A 22,088-nucleotide genomic window follows, 5' to 3' on the forward strand; every position below is an offset into this window, starting at 1 on the left:
AAACTATAGTTCATTCCAAACTTTGATGCATGGGCATACCCTAATAGATTGCTAGGACAGATTTACAGGAGATGAAAGAGACAAACCTTCACCTATGCTCTGCTTTCATTAATCCCTTATTAACTTTAATATTGGCAGTTAGTAAATGAAGAATTATAGATCCAATTATAAATACATTTATTTGAGCAACATTTCATTTAAGTAGAGCAGTTACATAGAAAAAGCTCCAACTGTAGTAGCATTACAGTGTAAATCTCCAAAGCAAGTAAATTAGCTCTCTAAAGGTCAGCAGTACTTTCAATTTACTCTCCTAATTTAAAGCTTAAAGCTATTCCATTCTAAAATAGAGAAAACAAACCTAAGAGACATTACTTACTCTGCCAATCCTAGTATTGTTTCTCTCTTGTACTGTGCATCAGCTGTAAATCTCTGCACATCCACTCCTTTACCAAGTCCTTGCAGAGTCTGAGCTTGAGTGAAGTCAAGCAGTCTTTCATTGTAGTAATGCAGCAGATTTATCAAAGTGGTGATTTCTTCAGGCCAGTCTGCATGGGCATACTGAGTAACATGCTTTGTGACCATCTGAATCAGCTCTTTTGGATCAGCCTGCAAAAATAATTGACAACAAAATAAAAAAAACAAATCCCTGTTAATGCTGAACAAAAAATTATCAATATATAACTGATCCCTGTGTTTGGAACTAGGAGATTTGTTTCCATTTCTGAGAAATTTTAAGTAAATAGAATTTAAAATTTTCTGTAAGGCCTATTTGCTCTGATATTATCTCTGCGGAATGTTTTAGACTACTCCATATGATACAAGTATTAAAAAATACAACCAAACTTACCAAATTAATAGTAAAAAGTGTTTCACTGTGACTGAATTTATTTCTTTCTGAATTCCTCATTTTCTTTACACTGAACTAGTCAAATGACTGGTCAAACACTGAAGTCTAAGAAAAGTTACTGAATTTCTGATACCCATCTATTACACAGAACTGAAAAGAGGAATAGCTATTAGGGGTTGAGCACTTCTGAAGAGGTACTGCAGGATCCACAAATTGCATGATGCATTGCCTACACCTTGAAGCTTCAAAGAATTAAATAATGCTCATCTATGGACCACAGCAACCTTAGTTTCCAAACTACATTAATCACAAATAAGACTTACTTTTCTGTGTTAGAAATTACACACCAAGTGTATCAATTATAAACAATTAACTTCTGTAGTCAAAAACCCTCATAGCAAAGCTACAATTTAGAACACAAAGCATGAAAAATGAATGCATATACTGTGGAGTGTTCCAAATCATTTTGAGATCTGGACAGTGGCTATGCCTAGGCACATCCACTTGAACAGAGCTCTGTGTAATACGTAAACTCCTGGCTTACTCAATACTTTGATTTCTCTCTTCCAATAAAAATGAGGGCACCAGCAGCTCAGTGCCAAATAGAAGCACTGTGACTTCTGTGTGGCATCCACTGAGGAAAGAATACTTCCAAAAGAGCTACCAAAAAATACCTTGGGATTCCAGTGTAGTTGAAATATTTCCTAAGAGAAACAGCTGTTGTAACTGCTGTGTTCTCAGAAATCCTGAGTGTACCAGAGCAATATACTTTGGTTTTCTACTACAGGATTATTCTGCTACATTAGAAGATAAACTTGTGAAGATTGACTAGAGCACACAGCTGGATAAAACATGCACCAAGAGTTTAAACCTTGAGGCGTGCTGTATTTTTCTCCGTGACTTGCTGGTCATTCTAAATTGATTTTTTTTCAACTCTTAATTGACAGGCTGCTCACCAAGTCACATTAAATGCTACAGGGCATCCTTTTTCCACTCCACAATACACTTCTGAAGCCCTCCAAACACTGCAAACTCATTGGTTTTATAAACAACAGCAGTATTTCTTTCAAGGCTGCTTAGGAGATTGGTACTAGAATAATAAAACCTCACAAAAAGAGACAGGCAAGCAGAGCAGTGCCTCTACAACACAATTATATCAGCTGGAAACCCATCCACAGCTTATTATGTACCCTGGTATCTCATTCTATGTGATCCACTAGAAAACAGAGCATGGAGACAGGGAAAGTCAGAGCAAGAGAATGAAACGTTTAACATAACTGCCTAAAACCTCCAGTCCACTGAGAAAGGCAGGTTCCTTTGACAACCTATAGGAGTAAATTTGCTCTCTTTTGTTAGATTTCCCCTCTCTCCATTAAGGCCTCATTTGTTATATTTCTGTAAAAGCACCTGTGTGTAAGCTTCCATGCTACCTGTTTATGGTCCCAAGGACTTTATTTGGAAATAATGTCTTGGGGTCTATTGGTCTTACCAGTGTCAAGTTTAGAATAAAAGAATCCAATGCTATGTGAATACCCATGGATATATACCCACACATATAAACGGCAAAATAAAATGCAAACTCTTCAATCTAGAAGATAAAAATTATACATTTAAATTAAGAAAATGCAACTGAAGTTTTTTTTACTGAAAGTAGTTGCCAGAGATTGTCTTATTTTCTTCACCACCAGAAATCTTTCAATCAAGTGATATCCTCTTACCTCTTAAAAAAACCTACAGCCCAAACTATTGCAGCATATGAATCCAAAATTAGTTTAGAGAACTCTTGACAGTCTTCTGTTTGGTATCAAGATGCAGAGAACTTGTATTTCATCATTTTAAGTATTAGTTTTTTTACATCTCTACATTTTATTAATACATATATTTTAGAAGAAAACCAAAATTATTTCTATATCCATTAGATACCTAATCAATTAGACATGTTTGTTCTAATGAACAGTGAGAGAAGTCACTACAGCTGTATCGTCAGCTTTCAAAAAATGTTTTAACAAATTTAAACTGAAAAAAACATAACAACTAGCTAGTAACAGTACCTGGCCATGAAGAAAATCAGCAAAATCAGCAATGTCTGAATCTTACTGCAGCATTCACGGAGTTTATAAATTCTTGGACTTTCTTCAAATTGTATCAGACAGCAATTTGTGTGAATACAAATTAATTTTGACAAGTAAGACCAATAAGATGCCATATTCAACTTGTTCCCTTTCTAACATCACCTGTCAAAAACCATACCAACACCCCCCAACAGCTGCTACACAGTTCTCCGTTGGTTTTTGAGTCCTTTGGCCAGTTAAAAATTGTGCTTAGGTGTCCAACTCCCCGATTTACCAGATTATCTTCTCCAGTACTTCTAGACAGATGTTTGAAAAAGATCTTTCTCTCTGGTAATCATGCAGGAAGGTTATTTTATGTGTATACACTGTTAACATATGGTAAGTTTCAAGAGAAGCCACCAGAGCTGACCCAAATATATTGCACCCTTAACTCAGAAGCCTCCTCAGCACTTCCAGGGGAAATCCCTCAGGAACCCCCTGCCAATGCATTTTACTTGGGCTAATATTTGTGTGGACACAGACCTTACTCAGGAATTAAGAAAAAAACAAAATGGAGGGAAAAGAAAGAGCACACATCACTTTAGCATAACATTAATGTAATTTCATGCTATTAGATGTGATTTACTCAGCACAGGTCAGGTTTCCACCCCTGTTGCCCCAGTGGTCATTACCAATAAGCCCCAGCAGGAATTCAGGGTCCATCTGAATAAATGTTTTAAAGCAGTTCTTTTTTGACCACCCTCTGGAAGTGACATCGGTGAAGCCCTTCAATGTATGTGCCACTGTAATAGTATAAAGGCAACACTGGTTTTAAGAGTAAATAGGAGATTTTGATTTTGGAATGCCTTCATTCTTATTCCTGAATTAATCTTCAATTTTTGGGGCTTTTTTCCTGGCAAGTTGGTATGTCTTTTTCCTCTTCCAATTTATTTAAGACTTAATTCAGTCATTTATAGTCTACACATCAGAAACAAATAAACAAAACAAAAAAATGTGTAAGCTGTAATGCTGTTCCTCTCCTGCTCAGGAAGTGGCAATAATTTTACAACTATGGCAATACTAATAAGAAAAGAGTAATAAAATAAAAAAAATATAAAATAAAACATTCTACTGTGAATACTTTATCACTGACGTAGTATTAGATCACTGTAAGGCTGTTTGGCTTGCTTACTTCTTTTAAGACCAAGAATCCATCCAATTGTTCTTGAAAACATATTATTCTTTTGATTCTGTTTTTAATGTAAATAATCTACAGCCTGCAATACAGAAATAAGCAGAAAAACTGAGCAGAAAAACTGTTTCGATCAGCAGAGGCCAATCTGTTCATAATCAGCTCAAAGACAAAAGTGACTCTGGACCTTTCTGGACTGAGGTTGCAAAGCACTTCCATCACCTTTTGGACTGCAGTCATTTGGCAATGGTCAAAAGCTGACACTGTGGTCAGCCACAGAAATCCAAAGAGGGAGGCAGAGGACATGTTCCCTTGTGCCCAGATCCCTGTAACATCTCGCTTGTTTTACACCATTTTAAGCAATCTTAAGAAAGAAATCATGCTCCAGAGAGTCACATACACCAAGCAAAATCCTCATGGTTAGCAAAACAAGGAGATGACAGCACATGAGAAAGGGTGACCAGGGAGCAGGGTGTAACATTCCTGCTGCAGACACACTTGTACTTGGCCCATTTCCCCACCTCTGCAATTGCTGCCCATTACCAGTGCAGCTAGGAAACAAACCTCACCTCTAAAACACATTTATAATTCAGAAATGAGAGCTGTAGCAACTTGTTGCAACTGCCACAGTCCCTGCTGCAAGAGATTCAACGTGCTACAAATCTGATGGAAGGGAAGGCAAGAAAAAAAAGAATGAAGTGAAGCACATAAGACAATAATTTTCCTCACATACTGAAGCAGGATAAAAGATTTACAGGAATGAAACAGTTCACTCAGGAACTAAAATCCTGAACGTGCCTGTTCACTAAGGAAATATACTCCATCTCTCCACAGGACAGCTTCTTTCATTAATTAAATTAATGACACTTGTCTTCAACTTGGAAGTTGAAGTTGCTACACTGTGAATCAAGAGTACTTCAACTTAGATACACCACCACATGAATTTAGGGTGGCCAACCTCCTGTATCACAGCTGTCTCACATCTGATCTGCCCCCAAAGCAAAACATAAAATGTATGCTTAAAATGGAAGACCAGAACATCTCAGAAATAAACCTTTACTGTCACATCACTCAACTGCGAGGACACCTCGACACTATTGCACTTCCACTGCTACAGCTACATGTATTGTGTGACAACAGTTTTGTTCAGGATCAGCTTTCACAACCATTTTTCAAATGGGTATAGGAAGCAGCAGAGCTCATCATTCACCAGTGAAACCACACCAGGTCAATATAAAATAATACCTACCAGAATACCTTCTGTAAGCTACAAGATGCATCAAGTTGTAAAAACTTATTTAGAAAATGAAGTAGACAATCAAAGGTGACCAACAGCTTTTTGAAGCCGTCTTACCCTAGCCAAATGCTTTATATTCTCTTTTACATTCCTTTTCCAAACTTCTGTACCTGTTTTCACCAGCCAGTGAGCAACATGGATTTTGCAGGCAGCCTGCTTGAAATTTGCTGATCATCTATTATTAAACCTGTAAGACTTACATAATTAGCCATTAAAAAAATATTCTATTTTAGATTTAATATCTTAAACCATCTATCAGAAGATTTTGTAACATACTCTAATATCTCAGCTATATTTGAGTATAATGGTTTTAAAGCCTGTCCATACACTTAAAAAATGTTTCTGACCACAGTATGGTACATAGTACTGCAAACAAGATATTTCCTACTGTATTCAAAAATTTGTATCTGGATTATGTAGATCCAGGAATGCAGCTGTGGACTTAAAATTCCCTAGCCTCTCTTCCTACCTTTACCCACAGATTTCATGCAGATGTCTCTTTTATTCCAAGGACTGAATGTTTTACACTTTCATTCCAGATGTATAACTGCATAAAAAAAAAAAAGCTACTCCTGGATTACAGCACTGCTGCAGGAATTTAAAAAAAAATAAAAAAAAATGCAAGAAGCTGGTGTTCAGTAATAAAACAAAAGTAACTGGAAATATTGTCCAGGCAATTGTTTCTATAGTTAAGTGAATTGTGTTTGAAGAGTTGAACAAATTGCTCTAGTGATCTGTTTTCACAGAATCACAGAATGGTTTGGGTCGGAAGGAACCTCAGAGATCATCTTGTTCCAAGCCCCTGGCCATGGGCAGAGACAGCTTAAACTAAACCAGGCTGTTCAGAACCCCATCCAAACTGGCTTTGAAGACTTCCAGGGATGGGGCATCCACAGCTTTTCTAGGCAACCTGTTCCAGTGCCTCACCACCCTCACATTGAAGAAGTTCGTCTTCATATCTAATCTAAACCTACCCTCTCTTTCAGTTTAAACCTGATCTAAACCTGCCCTCTTTTCAGTTTACAGCCATTCTACCTTGCCCAGTCACTGCATGCCCTTGCAAAGAGTCCCTCTCTTGTAGCCCCTTCAGGTACTGGAAGGAGCCATGAGGTCGCTACAGATCCCTCTCTTCTCCAGGCTGAACGACCTCAATCCTCTCAAACTCTCCTTGTAAAAGAGGTGCTCCAGCCCTCTGAGCTTCTCTGTGGCTTCCTCCAGACCTTTTTCAACAGGTCCATGTCCATTTTGAGGCTGTGGGCCCCAGGGCTTGATGCAGCACTGCAGGTAGGGTCCCACAAGAGTGAAGGGGCAGAATCACCTCCTTGCCCTGCTGCCCACGCTGCTTTTGATGCAGCCAGGACACAACTGGTTTTCTCAGCTGTGAGAACATGTCACCGGCTCATGTTGAGTTTCTCCTCAGAAAAACATTTCTTTGCTTTGATTTCTATCAACCATTCCAACAAAAACGAGGAATAATTTGACCCAGGACTAAATGTTTTCATAGGTTTTTTCCAACCTTGTGTTCTCTTACAGATTTTCTGATTGATAAGTCAGGTTTAGGTAGAAAAGTCTCATCATTTCATCTGACAGCTCTTTTAGTGAAAATAACACATATAAAAGGTTAACATGTCAACGGAAAGAATATCTCTGAAAATAGAAAATTACTGCATGGTTTTGAGTGAAGTGCCTACTAAAATCATAGCATATAATTCATTTCCATTTGCAGTTAGCATTATGCTCAATAAATAAGTGCCATATTTTTGTTAATTATCCTAACGTTCTGTCTATCTCCCTTTTGTCTAAAAAAAATAAAAATCATTGTGCTTTCTTTTTAAATAAATGATGCCACTGGCTATTCTTTCAGAAGATCTCTCTAATCTTGACCTATATGGTAGCAACTGTAGTCATATACAGACTCTGGGACAAGCATACACAGACTCTGGGACAAGCATACACTCTTGCTGTAAAACTTTACTGCAGTATTATGCAATTTCAGTTTAAGTACAATACTGTTTCTTTTTAATTTGCACAATTACTCGACTGGATACATGCCAGTATTTCTGTATCTTCTAATTTAAAGGCTGAAACCTAGATATCCCATGAGCTTCAAAAACACTTAACTTCCTCTTCCCTGACAGCTATTTAACTGCCAGTAGTCAGACATCTTTTATCCTAACCCAAGAGCACTGCTAGCACTTCTGAGAAGTTCAGGTTTCTGAGTGACCACCTTACGTTATTGGGATGTATATTTTCATTAGTAGCTTCCTCAGCTAAATACATAGGCTAGCATTTAAAATCTAGCATTTAGCCTCAATTCTCCAAGATAAAAAGAAAAAAACAACCACCAACCCAAACAAACCAACCAAATCCAACTAACACAACCAACCAACAAACCCACCAGTAAGGAGTCAACTAAAAAACAAAAAGGGATGGAGAAGCCTACTCTCACACTTGATGGAACTTCAGCAGTTGAAAAGTAACCTATATTGCCAACCCATATAAGTACAATTTTGCTAAAATATTCTTTGTTATTAGATGATTAGCAAATTTCAAGCAGGCTGCCTGCAAAATCCATATTGCTCACTGACTGGAGAAAACAGGTACAGAAGTTTGGAAAAGGAATGTAAAAGAGAATATAAAGCCGCTTGGCATGGGTAAGACTGCTTCAAAAAGCTGTTGGTCACCTTTGTACTGTTTCCCAGACAGGAACAAAACCCTTCACAAGAAGGAAAAGCATTATCACTTATCACAGCTATCTCCCTTGCATGAAAAATCACAACTGTCTCCAGAGAAACATGGGCAAGCTAAACCTCAACCCTCTGCTGAAATGAAAGGCTGGTTTGAAGATCCTCTTTTCTAAAAGAAAATTTCTGAACAGCTGTCTAAAGAACAACTTGCTCTGCTTTCAGAAGTAGGATTTGACAGAATAGCTCATATGACCCTTGAAAAACAGAAATAAGCAAGACTAAGCAACACATTTCATAAGTACACTTTATCTTGAAGAAACGAAACAGGGGAATGAGCGCAACAACTATTTAACAATAGGTGTTTTCTGTGTCACCTACATATTATTTGGTCCCAACTAAGAATGGCAACACTTTGTCATGCTTTGTGCTTAACAAAGAAAGATGAAGATCTGTGAAACACTGGCTTATCTATATCAAACATATCACAAACAAAAGGAACTACTTGTCAGAATCTCGCTTCAATGTCCCTAATTGCTGTATTAGTTTTTCAGGTTTCATACCACATGTTCAAAACTAGCCACAATGGCTGGTACTTCAGGAGAGCTTACTTGAGCTGTAAGCCTTTCAACACACCACAGTTTAGTAGTTCTCAATTTCTGTTAGCTTAGATATTCATAAATTTACAAAATATGTGATTATGTGTTGAGACAGCACTAAACAATAAGCAAATCAATGAGGAAAACTCACAAAATATGACAACCTAGAAAGGAAATTATAAGTCCTAAAAAAGCATCAGGAACATTGTATTATAAACAATAGTAAAGCTGATAGAAAAAGTTCTGAAAAGTGCACAAAATCAGGAAGCCAGCAACGGAAGTGGCAGGATCCCACAGAGAAAAGGTGTGGAAGAAGCACTCATGGGTATGTCCATAGCAGTAGAAATCATGGGATTTTTGTGTCAGCCCTCACTGCTGAAGGTGTGGGGAGAGAGCTCAGAGGAGCACGTGAGTTAGATGAATCTGGAAGGTGTCAGTTATGTGCTTGCACACCATGACCAGCTGGCATTCATACCTCTGAAAGAACACAAATGTGTTAAATGTTAAAATGTTAAATGGCAGGCCAAGGTGCATCAACAAACATTTGTAAAAATAACATGCCAGAGTACAAATTCCATTTGAAAAAAATAAGATGTAAAAGGGATCTTCATAGGGATTGTAGCCCAGCAAGTCAAACGTCCATCCCCAGTAAGACAGCAAATTATATAATAAATAGTAAGGCCACTGAGCATGAAGAGATTGATGGGAAAAGATCAGCATGGGCTCTGTTCACTGGCTGGAGGGCTATGAGGCTATCAAAGAGCACACAGACAAAGGGAATCAAATACACAGAAATCTTGCAAAATACTTTCACAAGTTTTCACACTGAAGTCTAGCCAGAAAGCTTAACTTATTAATGGATTGGAAGAATTGTTCTTTCACTAACTGAAGTCTGGTGAAACAGGAGATAGAAGCCCGGAGATCACTTTTCAGAGAGGAAAGTCAAGTCCTGCAGAGGCAAGTTTTGAGATCACTTTTATACAGAATCCCCTACTGATGATCTAGGGAATGATACTAGAGTTTTGAATTCTCCCCAAATCAGCTGTTAGTCTGCCTTGAAGTCCTATTCATGGTGCCTTCTTCCACTGCCCTCCTTTTCCCTGGTTTTCCTCTCCATCATGGACTCTACACACATGAAGGAAGACCAATGGTAGAGAGAATAGCAAAACATAAATTCAAGTAATTATACACTCATTTCGTCCAGTTTTGCTTTTCTAACTAACTATCAGGTATGCATTGGAGCTGGAAAAAAGCATACCTCAAATTAAACAGATTCACCCACCAAGTGTTAATGAGTACCAGTACCTGAACATGTGTAAGCAAGCAGTGTAGGATATGAAATAATAAGAAGTATTAGGCAAAACAGCAGCATGAAAGAGAAGTGGAGCAACCCAAAGACCAGCAAAGGAAGTTAACTTGATGTAGAACATACAACAGAAATTTCTAACAGTGAAAGAACAGGGGAAAATTATACTGCCAAATGCAACTTGTTAGTTTTCAGCGTCACAAATAAAACAGAAAGAGAGGCTGAAGATGAGGGCTTGAATCAGGACTCAAAAACCCCAAGTTTTAAGTCCATCATAGGCCAAAAATAAAGTGCACTACCATTTTACCATCTGCAGCTATCCATTGAATTTATGAATGGAAAGCTGAATGTCCAGACAAAACAAAACAAGACTGTGTGACCCAGTTTGTCAGTTTTGTATGTTAGTTATGTACATGATGTAAAAAACATCATGTACATAAATCCAAGTTGAGATTAAAAATGTGTATATTATCTCTAGTAAGCTGAAGTCATAATTTAGGAATGTGACGGGATATGAAAACCAACATGCAACCATTTAATGAGCATTCCAGTAAGAGATTTTTAGAGATTACCTCACATGGAGAGACTCAATCTTTAGCTGCACTAGGGTGCCAGGCTAAAGCCATTAAGTCCTCATGTAGTGTGAGTAATACATCTGTTATCAGATGCAGCAGATCTGCCTCCCTGCCTTTTTCCTGTATGCAGCCTTCTTATATAATATTTATTTCAATTTCAAATTAAGTCTTTATTTTCAACATCCTGTATTTGGAATATTACATAAAGCTGTAGCATATGGACCATTGCTGGGAGTTTTAGTTCTCTGGATTCATATTTATAATTTATACCAACCTCATACAAGCAAGCAACAAAACATCTTGGGAGCCAGGTCAAGCCAGCAGAATGAAATCCTGACAGACCAACAGAAATTTCTACACATTTCATCCCAAGTTCAGAGCACTCCCCTTTTGACCTAATTCTGCCTCTTAGAGATGTTGATAGAGACCTTCCAAAGCAGCAAGCAACAGAAAAGGGAAGTAGATTAAGTGCACAGAGCACAAGTTCAGTGTATAAAAGTGCCCTGTCATATAGTGGCTAAATACATATCAGGCTATTTAACTGTGTGGAGCTGAACTCCCAGCTTCTTCACCAATTCCAGGCAATGAAACAAGAGAAACATCATTAAGGAGAATCTCAGAGCTTACCAGTTCAACATATCATCAGTTGCAATGCACAAAAGGACAGGAATCAAAATCACCTTCTTGAATGAAAAGTAACATGTAAGGGAAGAAAACAAAAAAACTAATAATTTTCTCCTAACAGCAACCTTCCTCATCTGCTATTGAGTGCAAAATTCTTGTTCCCCTATGCAACTTAGCAGTATTTGTTGAGGCTGTTATTTGATGCTCCAAGAAAAAGCTTGCCCCCTCAGCTGAGGTCAGGAAAACAATCATCTTCAAAACAAGAGAAACACCTCAGCAACAGAGTATTAGCATGAGGACAGGAATAAGAGAGTATTAGCATGAGGACAGGAATGTAACATTTTAATTAACCTCAAGATAATTAAGTATTTTCATTCCCTTCTAGAGTAAATAATTTATTCTGATCAACTATAAGATAACCAGGATAGGACAAATAAGGAGATAAGCTGCTAAGAAAAAGAATTACCCAACAAAACTCTTGATCAGTTGTACAGCCTTTCTTCTTGTTCATCAAGACTGGGAATTAGTGAAAGGTGAATCAGAGTGGTAGTGGGGCAACAGCCTTGATGCTGTGCAAGCAAGGTTCAGCAAGACCCAAATCAGGCACATTACCAATCCTTCTAGCCACAAATGCAAAAGCACAGTACCACAGGGGCTGCAATGAAAAGTCAATCCCATCCTGTTACACACCTAAACCAAAAATAAATATAGGTCCTCAAAGGGTAATTAGTCTTCTCATACCAGTACATTCCACACACAGTCCATTTCTGGAGATTTTGTTCTGTTGTTCTGACCTTTATCTGCAGTTTTCTTAGGCTGGAGTGCTCCTTTAACACAATCCTCAGGACATGAAAGTAATATAGCTCAGACGCCTTAAACTGTGACTGTTATGTTTATGTTAACATAACAACTAAAATTTGAAATTGTCTTGGGCACAAAATTTAAGCAATATTTTACAGCCAAATCCCTTTATTTGTTCTTAAAGTGAAGGAATAATTTCACCAAGAACTGAAATTATCAAGAATATCTCCTTTTGGGCATCAACATCACAAAAAATGGTAGTGAGACTTTCTGACAATTTATGATTCTGGTTTGATGCATAGGTATTAGCCGTCAGTATTTCACATCACAACCAAACAAAAAAATAAACAAGCCTTCATACAACGGACCCAATCATTCCTTCAAAATATCTTTCTAGACTAACTAGCAAGTCCTGAAAGTATATCCTAACCAATGGAAGAGGAGCTCTCCTCCTGTTCCCCATTATCTTTGTAACATTATGCTCTGACATTTCCATTCTACCAACATTTCTCCTGTTCTGCCACAGGTACTTATGAACTCTTTTCAAACAATGTCATTTTAAAATGAGAAATCCAGGCTGTGCAGACTTTTCCACTATATGGTTTCCTTTAAATTCAGATAGTTTTCCAACTGTATACTTGATTCACTGGACTAGAAAAATCACAGCTACTGTGACTCAGATGCTAGTAGACAGAAATAAATGCTCTATGATCTTGAGGATTCACCTTCTGAGCATGTAGCTGAAGTGTCCAATTTACATCATTACTGACCATGTAAAGAGTGAGAATGGGGGAAAACAAGGATTGGCTATACACCTTCACCCACAAAAATGCACTCACATACCTTCTAAGAATGATGTACAGCTTTGAGGCAGGTAAAGGACCTAGGGGTGCACTTCTCCTTTCACAAAGAGCCACGAGATAAAGGTGATACAAGCCTCCAGTGACACGAGTAGGAAAACAATCTACTATGGAATGACACCTCCAGCTGAGTGTAACATGTTCATAAAAGTTTGAGTTCCATTTTCTTTTCCTCCCACAGAACTCTTAGGGAACACAAAAATAACTCTCAAAACCCATGGCTACATCTATTCCCATGGACAGAATGGTATTGATGAAACCAATCTGCAGGTGGACCCATTCTTTACTACCAGCATTTAAGATGTAAATTTAAACAGACATCTGATTCACCATATAAATTAGCCATTTAAGTCTAGGGTTTTGGTTTGGGTTTTTGGAAAAAAAAAAATTGCATTTATTTTGGTGAAAAGTATCTGTTTCTATTTCTTGTTTTCTATTTCAATGACATTCCTTCACTCAATACTCTTGGAATTAGTAATAATGAATTATAAATTAGTATTTGCCAATGTTGTTTTTTACTAGAGTTTTGGTGGGTTTTTTCCGTTTTTTGCTGTGCTCTTCACTCAATCTTCTTATATAATTGTTTTCAAAAGCCATTGTTTAAAAGTAGATTAAACATAGAACCTACTCTTTCTAGCAAACAACTTGAAATCCAGTATTTATCACAGTCACATACAGCATTTTACCAAGATGGAACTAAAGATCAGCCAAAGATCAAATCACAGTTATGAGAAAAACTACATGGTGCCACTGCTAAGACTTTCCTTAATAAATGACAATGGGAGTACAGATAGTTCTAACATCTCTGTCCTCATTCTTATAACTTATGCTTTCCAAAGGTTTCTTAGGTCTTCCTGTAAAATAGGACTGCTTAAAAAAGCTAAAGTAAAATAAACAAACAAAAAAAAAAATCACAAAAACCCACAAACATTTTTTCATACAAGTTGTCTTGCAGCAGGAAAATGTACAGGCCCAAAGAAAGCTTTTTAACAGACATGACTTAATTCTTCACAACTAATATATTTTGCAAGCCCTACAGTTGTGGTCTACATTTTCATTTAGCATCTAAGCAGAAGACAGTAAAATGAACATCTCAGCAGGAAGATGAAAGGCTTCCTAATTGCAGAATTGGGAGAATATTAAAACAGGCTTTCTGCTGTAAATCAGGAGTCATTCTTAACACAGAAAGAACCAATTCTCTCATGCCACAGTGGTGATTACTTCATTTTCAGAAAACTTGTGACCAGAAGTGTTCCTTTAGCTGCAGTTTAGCGACATGCTGAAACCCAAACGGCCCAGAGAGTTTCTGAACAGAAAGAAAGAGCTGGTATAAATTCAGAAACGCTCTCTTGGAGCAAATGAGAGTTTTTATGCAGGTACCTCAGTAAGAATGACAACTGGTGCCCTATTAAACTTTTGTATGTTACCTCTTCCATTTAGTACAGACTTCACCATCAAACTGCTTTAACCACTGGCAATGGAGAATGGGAAAAGTAGCACCATTCCAAAACCAGAAACTCATCAAAGGAAATAAAAAAAATCCTTAATGAATGGGGATGAATTTTCAAAACACCACACATAAACTGAAATACAATCCAACACACCTTAGGGGAGGCCATGGAAACTTTCTAAAAAGCACTGTTCTTGTTGAAATTGACTCTTCACTTTTCCTGGGAAGTACTACATTGCCTTGTACATAGGATTGCAAGGTAACAGAATAGGTTATACTCATTACTGCTCAATGCCTATAAGCTACATTGAAGACTGATAGTGCTGTTACCTAAAAATGACACTTGATGATGTGCTTCAAAAATTCTTCCACATATTGTGAAGTACTTGTTTGTTTACAGCACTGTAGAAGAATAATTATGCGTAACCCAACAGGCTGCTCACAGTGTAAGTCAGATCAGCTCCTTAACAGGCTTAACTCATGTACTGGCTTTATAGAATAGCTTTTATGCTGAACATTAATGAATGTGGCTTTAAAAAGAAAAGAGTACTAACCCTGTAGAGAGGGTGGCATTTGTCCTTGAAACATGGTGCCAAACGAGCATAGATCTGCAGGCTATAGTAATAACTTGCCAGCTGGAGAGATAATGCAGAATGTAATTGCTTTTCAAAGCATTTGTTGGCATCTACTACCTAGAAGAAAGAAAGCATTAATTTGCATGAAAGAATTAGCAAGCATACAACATTAAGTGTACAAACTTTCTAAAAAGCTACTTGCTGTCATTTAGAAATAGCTCTGACTATGATTTTCTGGCACAGATGTAAATCAGTAACCCACACACATAAAGATAATTCTACATTATGGTAGTTTTCTCTCCTTGCACAATCACTGACCAAAATGTTTTTCCAACTACACTACTCCTGCTTCTATACCACAAGGTTATTATCCACATTTCTGAATTAGAATTGTCAGTCTGGTGGCCCAGCTTCTATTTTAAGTAAGAAAATGTGTCTTTTCACCAGTGCCATGCTCAATGGACCAGCCAATGGCATTTGTTTAGTTTCCTTTATATGCACCAGCCCAGTCTGTAAAAATGTGTATTAAAATGAATTCAAACACTTAAGATTTTAAAATCTTAAGGAAATCAAATTTTCTAATATAATTCTGAATGTTATGAATAGTCTTTCCTGGCAAACTTGCCTGGCAATACAAAGCCCCTATCAACATACCTGTGGTAATGCAAGGAGGTAGGCAAGAGACAAGGCTGCATCCTTTGGTAAAGCATCACTTGCCAGCTGTAGCAGAACTGCAACACAGAGGGAGCAGACACAAAGTTTGGATTACTGACCATTTGGCCTTGAGAGCTAGCAAATGAAATGTTTTCATGGCAACTATATTTTATTAGACACTAGCTTGAAGCACTCCAGACACACTTAATTAAACACTTATCAGCACAATCCAGAAAGAGATAATGTATAATTAAACTGCAGCACAGCTTCACCTTAACTTCCAGGCAAAGTGTTTGATGCATTAACCAAACCAGAATGAGATTATGCAGCAACAGATGCTAAACAAAGCCACCTGTACTGATTTCCAAGAACTAAATATTTTGCTTGCAATATCAAGGAAATAATGTAATGCTGTAAGGGTTTGAAGATACCAAGAAGAGGAATGGTACAAAACGTCTTCTCTTCAAGCCTGAGCTCAAATTCCCTTATCACTGAACAAAATAAACCATATAGAAAAATTATGCCTTAATTAAAAATAGAAACAAAAAGCCACAAGTGTCATAAGAAACACCAAAACAAGGTTCTGCGAAATACTGACAACAAATTATCAGTACTACAGCAACTGAAATAAATTCATCAAAGGATAAGTATTCTGATTATTAACACATATACTTCTGGTAAAAGTGACACAAAAACCACCTGCTTTTACTATATTGTAAATATCAAACTTGAGGAGGGATTGTTGTTTCCATAATTGTAGATTACAATTATTGCTAATGTTATCAATAACAATATTATTTCAATAGGAAGAAGCTATCTTCTAACAACTTAACTCCTTGTTTATTTCCAGGAAGTCTCAAACACCTGTATTTCCACATTATGTAATGTACGAATATCAAAACAGGCTTTCTGCTGTAAAAAGTCATTCTCAACACGGAAAAAACAATTCTCTCAGGGGCATTCTGGTAAAAACCCAATTACTTTACACACACTCCCCCAGTGAATTCTTTGTTCCAAAGAATGACTTACAAAAGGCTTGAATGACCAATTACAATTTTCAGATTATCATTAATTTGCCATCAGCCTGAAGTGGATTTACATGCTGGCCCTCAGCCAGATACAAACACTAAATTTCCATGTGACAAGTCATCACAGAGGCTGCCACATAAGCCTATCCAACAGCACCTATCCTTTATGCTTCAGATGGCTTTTACTGTGCTTCAGACAGCTTCTTGCTGCTGACAGATTGTTTCTGCAACACTCTAAATAACCTGTATGCTGTCCAAGCAAAGACAGAAAGAACTCTAGAAATATCTAATATTAAAATCTTGATGAAGATTGCTGGTTCCTCCTCTAATGACAAGTACAACAACCACCTCTAGTTAAACAGAAAAATAAAAAAGATAAGGGAAGGAAGAATTTCAGCTTTGCTCTCTTTTCCCTGTCTTTGGAGAATTCATGTTAGTAAAGCCTCTTGAATACACAATAAACTATGGGTTCTCTTCCAAATTAACATCCTCAACATGACAATTGGCACACTTGCAAAAACTGATCTTCACCATTAGGACAATAATTACAAAGAATGCAGCACCAATACAGGGTCAGAAAACAATGATTTTCATCACAGTTTTGCATCAAGAGTGACACAATGGCATCCCAAGTGCCAGAACACACCTAAGAAGAAAGAACTGCCTCTACTCTCATAACTTCTGAGGAAAAAAAAATTCCTCTGTACTGATTCAAGAATTTTTCTGCATGCTAGTGTGTTCATGAGAGAGTTTTATGTATCCATACTTAGATGTCCACTTTACATATCCACATCTAAACAAATAATTTCATATAGCTTTCTGCCCCCCAGTGAAGCCCTACAAGAATCCTCTACAGTATAACAGGGCTGAATTCAAATCACAGGCTCCAGATATTAGCAGGATGACAGTCTGTCTTGTCATGTATCTTCACAAAATTTACAGAAACCTAATGTCATTTCAGACAATTGCCAAATCTGGAATTTGCCAGAGGGATTAGACATTACAGGGTTGGCAAACCAGGAAGAGCAGGCAGTGACAAGCAAAATGCCAATGCTGCTGTCTCCCCCTACTGTCCCACAAGCACAACTTTCTCAGGAAAACACAAAAATATTTTTATTTTACAAATATTTTCATTTCCTCTGCAGGTCTTTATGCCACAAGCTTGTTTGAGAGGCTAAGTATTGAAAAAATGGTTTATTTGTGAAAACTGGAATTTCTCAATACCTAGAAAGTTTCATTTCATGTACCATGGATTTTCCTCTGAAAAAAATGCAAAAACTGCTTTGAGTCCTCAATTTTTCATTTAGTCCATTATGAAATCTTAATAAACTCAGAAGTATATACTGCAGTAAAACAGCCATATGTACAAATAAATATAAAATCATGGGGAACATTAAGGTATTATTTGCTCTAAAACCCCAGAGGATTAATAGGTATGCCCAACTGTCTTGAGATTACTCTGAGTTTAATCTGGTTACAAGGACATACAGCCATCATTTCAAATCACATCTTCAACCCCCTGACCAATCCCTAAGGCCTATAGAGAATGAAAACCCCAATTAAACAGAGATGCACAACACAGCCTCAGCCCAACAAGTCTGGGTGCACTATCAGCCCACAGCTGAGGAAGGAGTGCTTTACGGGACCCAGCGAGATGAGTGTTACCATTTCACTTGCAAATACTCAGTTTATCACCTACATCCAGATAGCAAGAACAAGAAAAGTCAAGGTCCAAGGCTTGTAACACTACCAAATCCACAAAAGCTGAAAAATATCTTGAGTTTTATTACAGAGGTTTTCAAAGCCAGACTGAATGGGGCTCTGAGTAACGTGGTCTGGTGGAAGGCATCCCTGCCCATGGCAGGGCTGAAACGAGAGGATTTTTAAAGTTTATTCCAACCCAAACCATTCTAACTCAACAATGATGCACACTGTCTGTGGGAAAAGTGCTTAGCCAGTCTCTCACACTGCACATGGCACTGTCATAGTAAACAGACTAATGCCTTCTCCAAGGTCTCCCAAGACAAGGTGCCAAGTACAATGAAGATTTCTTTGCTAAACTGTATCTCCCTCCAGGTTCTTCAATTCTTTTGATGGAGCTGAAACCTGCTGCTGTAGCTGTCCCTAGAAGACAGCTAGAAGCAAACAGCTGGGACTCAAAATTGTCAGAAAAATCAACTGAAATCTGCTATGCTTGCAGTTACTAGACCAGCACAGTAGCTGACATCTCATATTAGCATTCAAGTTTTGTATGGCAAAATCCTCCAAAAAACATACAGGAAGTCAGAAAATTATAAAAATGCAGAGTAATAAGTGGGATTCATATCTGTGTGGTTTCTTAAACTTCAGCAGTGTGCTATCAACATGCACATTTTCAAGCTGCAAAATCCTGAACATGTTAACTCATTATAAAGACTTTCATGAGAATTGACAAAGCAAAGCTTTAAGAAAGGAGAACAGGTGGGATCCAATACTATTAATCCAGAGCTACACATCACAAATAGCAAATTATTAATCCAATTATTTACAGAAAGCTATGTTACACTTATGTGTAAGAACAGTTCACTGGCTACCAAAAGGTGTAGTACACAGCAGTCCAGAATAAAACACACCATTTTTCCAGAAGAAAACAAAGAACTCTGTTTCAGAGCACAGCTGGAGGGATTCCTAAGTAAAACTCTGACTATAGAATAAAAGTGGTGGAAGAGAAGCATTAAATGGCAAAAACATTAAGCTGTGCACTTAAGAGGAAGGAGACATTTTCTCAAAAACTGAAGTTAAAATCTAAAATTTCTTTTCTTCTTCAAGCAAGTCTCCAGCACTGAAATTTCCATCTCAAAAGCAGCCACTGAATTGTAAATAATCAGTTCCAATTACTCAAGTTTGAGCAGGAACTATTACCACAGATCTGCCAATTAAATAATTTTCCTAATAAAGCAATAAATACTTTTTAATCCTTCCCCCCTGCCCTTTAAGACACAGGAATTAAAGCTAAAAGCCTATGGACATTCAGCATGTAACAAGTAAGATTTTTAAGTACTGATTTTAAAGGATTTTTCTGCATTAAGACAGCATGTAAAGAACAAAACATGCACACACCCAATTTATACAAGCTGCTGCTAACATTTTCTGATTCACAATGTTGTTCTATTAGAATTACACAGGTTATCTGCACAAATACCACATATCTCAAACTACTGAATCATACACTTGTAAGACAAATACGCTGGTTTTCATGAAACAGTTTAAGTAAATGTGTGGCTTATGAAGAAAATCTGTCTTGAAACTTCTCATAAAGCAAATGATTTAATATGCTCATTTTTCATTATAGAATTTACCACAAGTCAAGCATAATACACATATCTTCCTTCAAAAGACACTAGCGTGTAAATATTTAAACAGTTAATTTCTTAAACCAGCAGGAGACATCCAAAAGGAAAGGTAAACAACCACAGGTGGTTTTTTGTCATTTGTCTTTTTTTAAAAAGAGAAATTGCTTCAGTTAAGAAAGTATTAAATATAACCTCTAACATGTAGACATTTTGGAAGAAGACAAAAAGTTCTGATGATTCCAGAAGCTGTAGTTAAGCATTAATTGGCAAATAAAATACTACAATGAACCTGCAATACTGAAACCTGGATACACAGTGGCACAGAATCTGACCAACTGAATATGCAGGCATACAGAGAAATAACTCACACTGGCTTGCACATGGTAATATTCACAAAACCTTCAATTCCTCCTATGATTGCTAGCCCCCAGTAATACTTCTGACATTTTTCTAGTCTTTGCTGAGCAACTCCTCTTGAAATCACCAATTCCTTTGAAAACTGGAGGTACTTCTAACAAGACTTCTTATCAACAAGAGCTGTTGAACCAGATCACAATTCATTCAGAACACCCAAACAATACTTCAGATCACTCTGTGCAATTCTCCACACTTAAACCCACCCACAGACACTTCTGTATTTACTATACATGGAGTGAATATATGCAATATGTCCATACCTTCTGTAGTTGGAAGTAGGTCTTTTCCTTCACTCTTTGTTTCTGCAAGTTTCCCTGTTCTCAGCAACACCTCAGCAAAGCTTTGCAAGGAATTGTTCTGGTATGTTCCATAGCTGACTTCAGACTGGAAGTAAAAAGACAACTGACACATGCACTCCACACCTGCATTACCATTTGGATCACTTGCATCACATGCTATTGCCTACCTCAGTTCCTCCATTTGCTCTCCTTTGTTAAATTCAGCATTTTTTCCTACTATGGCATAGAATTTCAAGTCACACATATAATCAAAAACTCTGTACTTTTACTTGATTATAAGATCTCAACAAAAACTGCAGAGTTCTGCAACTGTAACTTACTTCTGCAACATATGGATCATCAATTAGAGATTCATAAAATGGATGACAGCCTTGCTTTTCCACAGAAGCATTTTCTCCAGGCCCACTTTTTAATACACCTCCAAATTCTTGGCCCTGGGAAAAATAAGTATAGTTGAGCCTAGTTGTAAAAAAGCTCATAAAAGTTCTGTAAACACTGCAGAAGGGAAACAACTGTAAATGAAAAGATCATTGAATTCAGTGGAGAGTAGTAAAAGAGTCATCTTACATAAACCAGTTCTGAATGAAGTCCAGTATTCTTAAAAAAGGAAAGAGAATCATGTTCAAAAGCAGCATCAGAAAAAAACAGTATCATAAACATAGAAAATTCACTGAAACAGAGTAAGTAGAAAAGACAAACTGAAAAGGAACAGCTTTGAATACAAGATGACAGTATCTAAAGAGTGGGATTTACTCTCCTTTGTTTCCGCAAAGTTTTAGAGTTCCACCAAATTTCAATTAGGGTTTCTAACTCTATGGTAAGAAGACAGAACAGACTAGAAAACAGCTTTAGACCCCTTCCTTCACTGGGATTTCAAAGAGTTCTGTGATGTCTTTAGTTCATTTACTGACTTGAGGCCTTCAGTTATCAGGTCCCACAAAGGAGCTGAGTTTTCACATTAATGTATCACAACTGTGTAAACATTTGGAGCCACATCAGCAATCCCTTACATGTAATGGCCGCAGATAAGTTAATGATCTCTTCCACCACTGCCCATCACTGACAGCATGCAGCATGGCTTTGGTAGTCAGAGTTGTGTTGGACAACACCTTCATGGTTTTGGATGTCGTCCAGTACAACAAATCGGCAGACTGGCCAGAGGAGACATCAGTTTCACCCTGTGACATATCCAACACACAATGCAAGGGTTAGACTCTGGCTATAATTAGGTTAATGCCCTAAAGCCAAACAAATGCATTAAGAGTTCAGGCACACTATATTAAAAATACATTTGAATTATCATTAATTCAGATAGCAGCTGCCAAAAATAAAGACAAACTAAAAGTGATTTAGGAGTTTTAGCGGTGTGATCAGTAGAACATTTAGCCCCTTACTCATTTATCACCCCTTGTTTCCACAGACAGAACTGGTTTTAATTCCAAAGTTTATAATGACAATGTTCTGCATAAATGAACTAATTTATTATTAGTTCCACTT

At 37.3% G+C, this 22,088-nt stretch overlaps 1 protein-coding gene across 1 annotated transcript in view; it reads right to left on the bottom strand.

Annotated features, from left to right (window-relative positions):
• The window catches only part of NBAS (NBAS subunit of NRZ tethering complex), a 161,769-nt gene that overhangs the window by 63,291 nt on the left and 76,390 nt on the right, over positions 1-22,088 (bottom strand). Inside the window, exons 36-41 of the mRNA XM_015621281.1 lie at positions 21,602-21,769; positions 20,912-21,025; positions 20,553-20,676; positions 15,516-15,592; positions 14,841-14,978; positions 377-606 (exon numbers count right to left, since the gene is read on the bottom strand). Coding sequence (XP_015476767.1) covers positions 377-606; positions 14,841-14,978; positions 15,516-15,592; positions 20,553-20,676; positions 20,912-21,025; positions 21,602-21,769 — 851 coding nt within the window. The remainder of the gene's footprint in view (positions 1-376; positions 607-14,840; positions 14,979-15,515; positions 15,593-20,552; positions 20,677-20,911; positions 21,026-21,601; positions 21,770-22,088) is intronic.

The sequence above is a fragment of the Parus major genome, chromosome 3 (genome assembly GCF_001522545.3).
Source record: "Parus major isolate Abel chromosome 3, Parus_major1.1, whole genome shotgun sequence".
In the NCBI taxonomy this organism is placed as follows: domain Eukaryota; kingdom Metazoa; phylum Chordata; class Aves; order Passeriformes; family Paridae; genus Parus; species Parus major.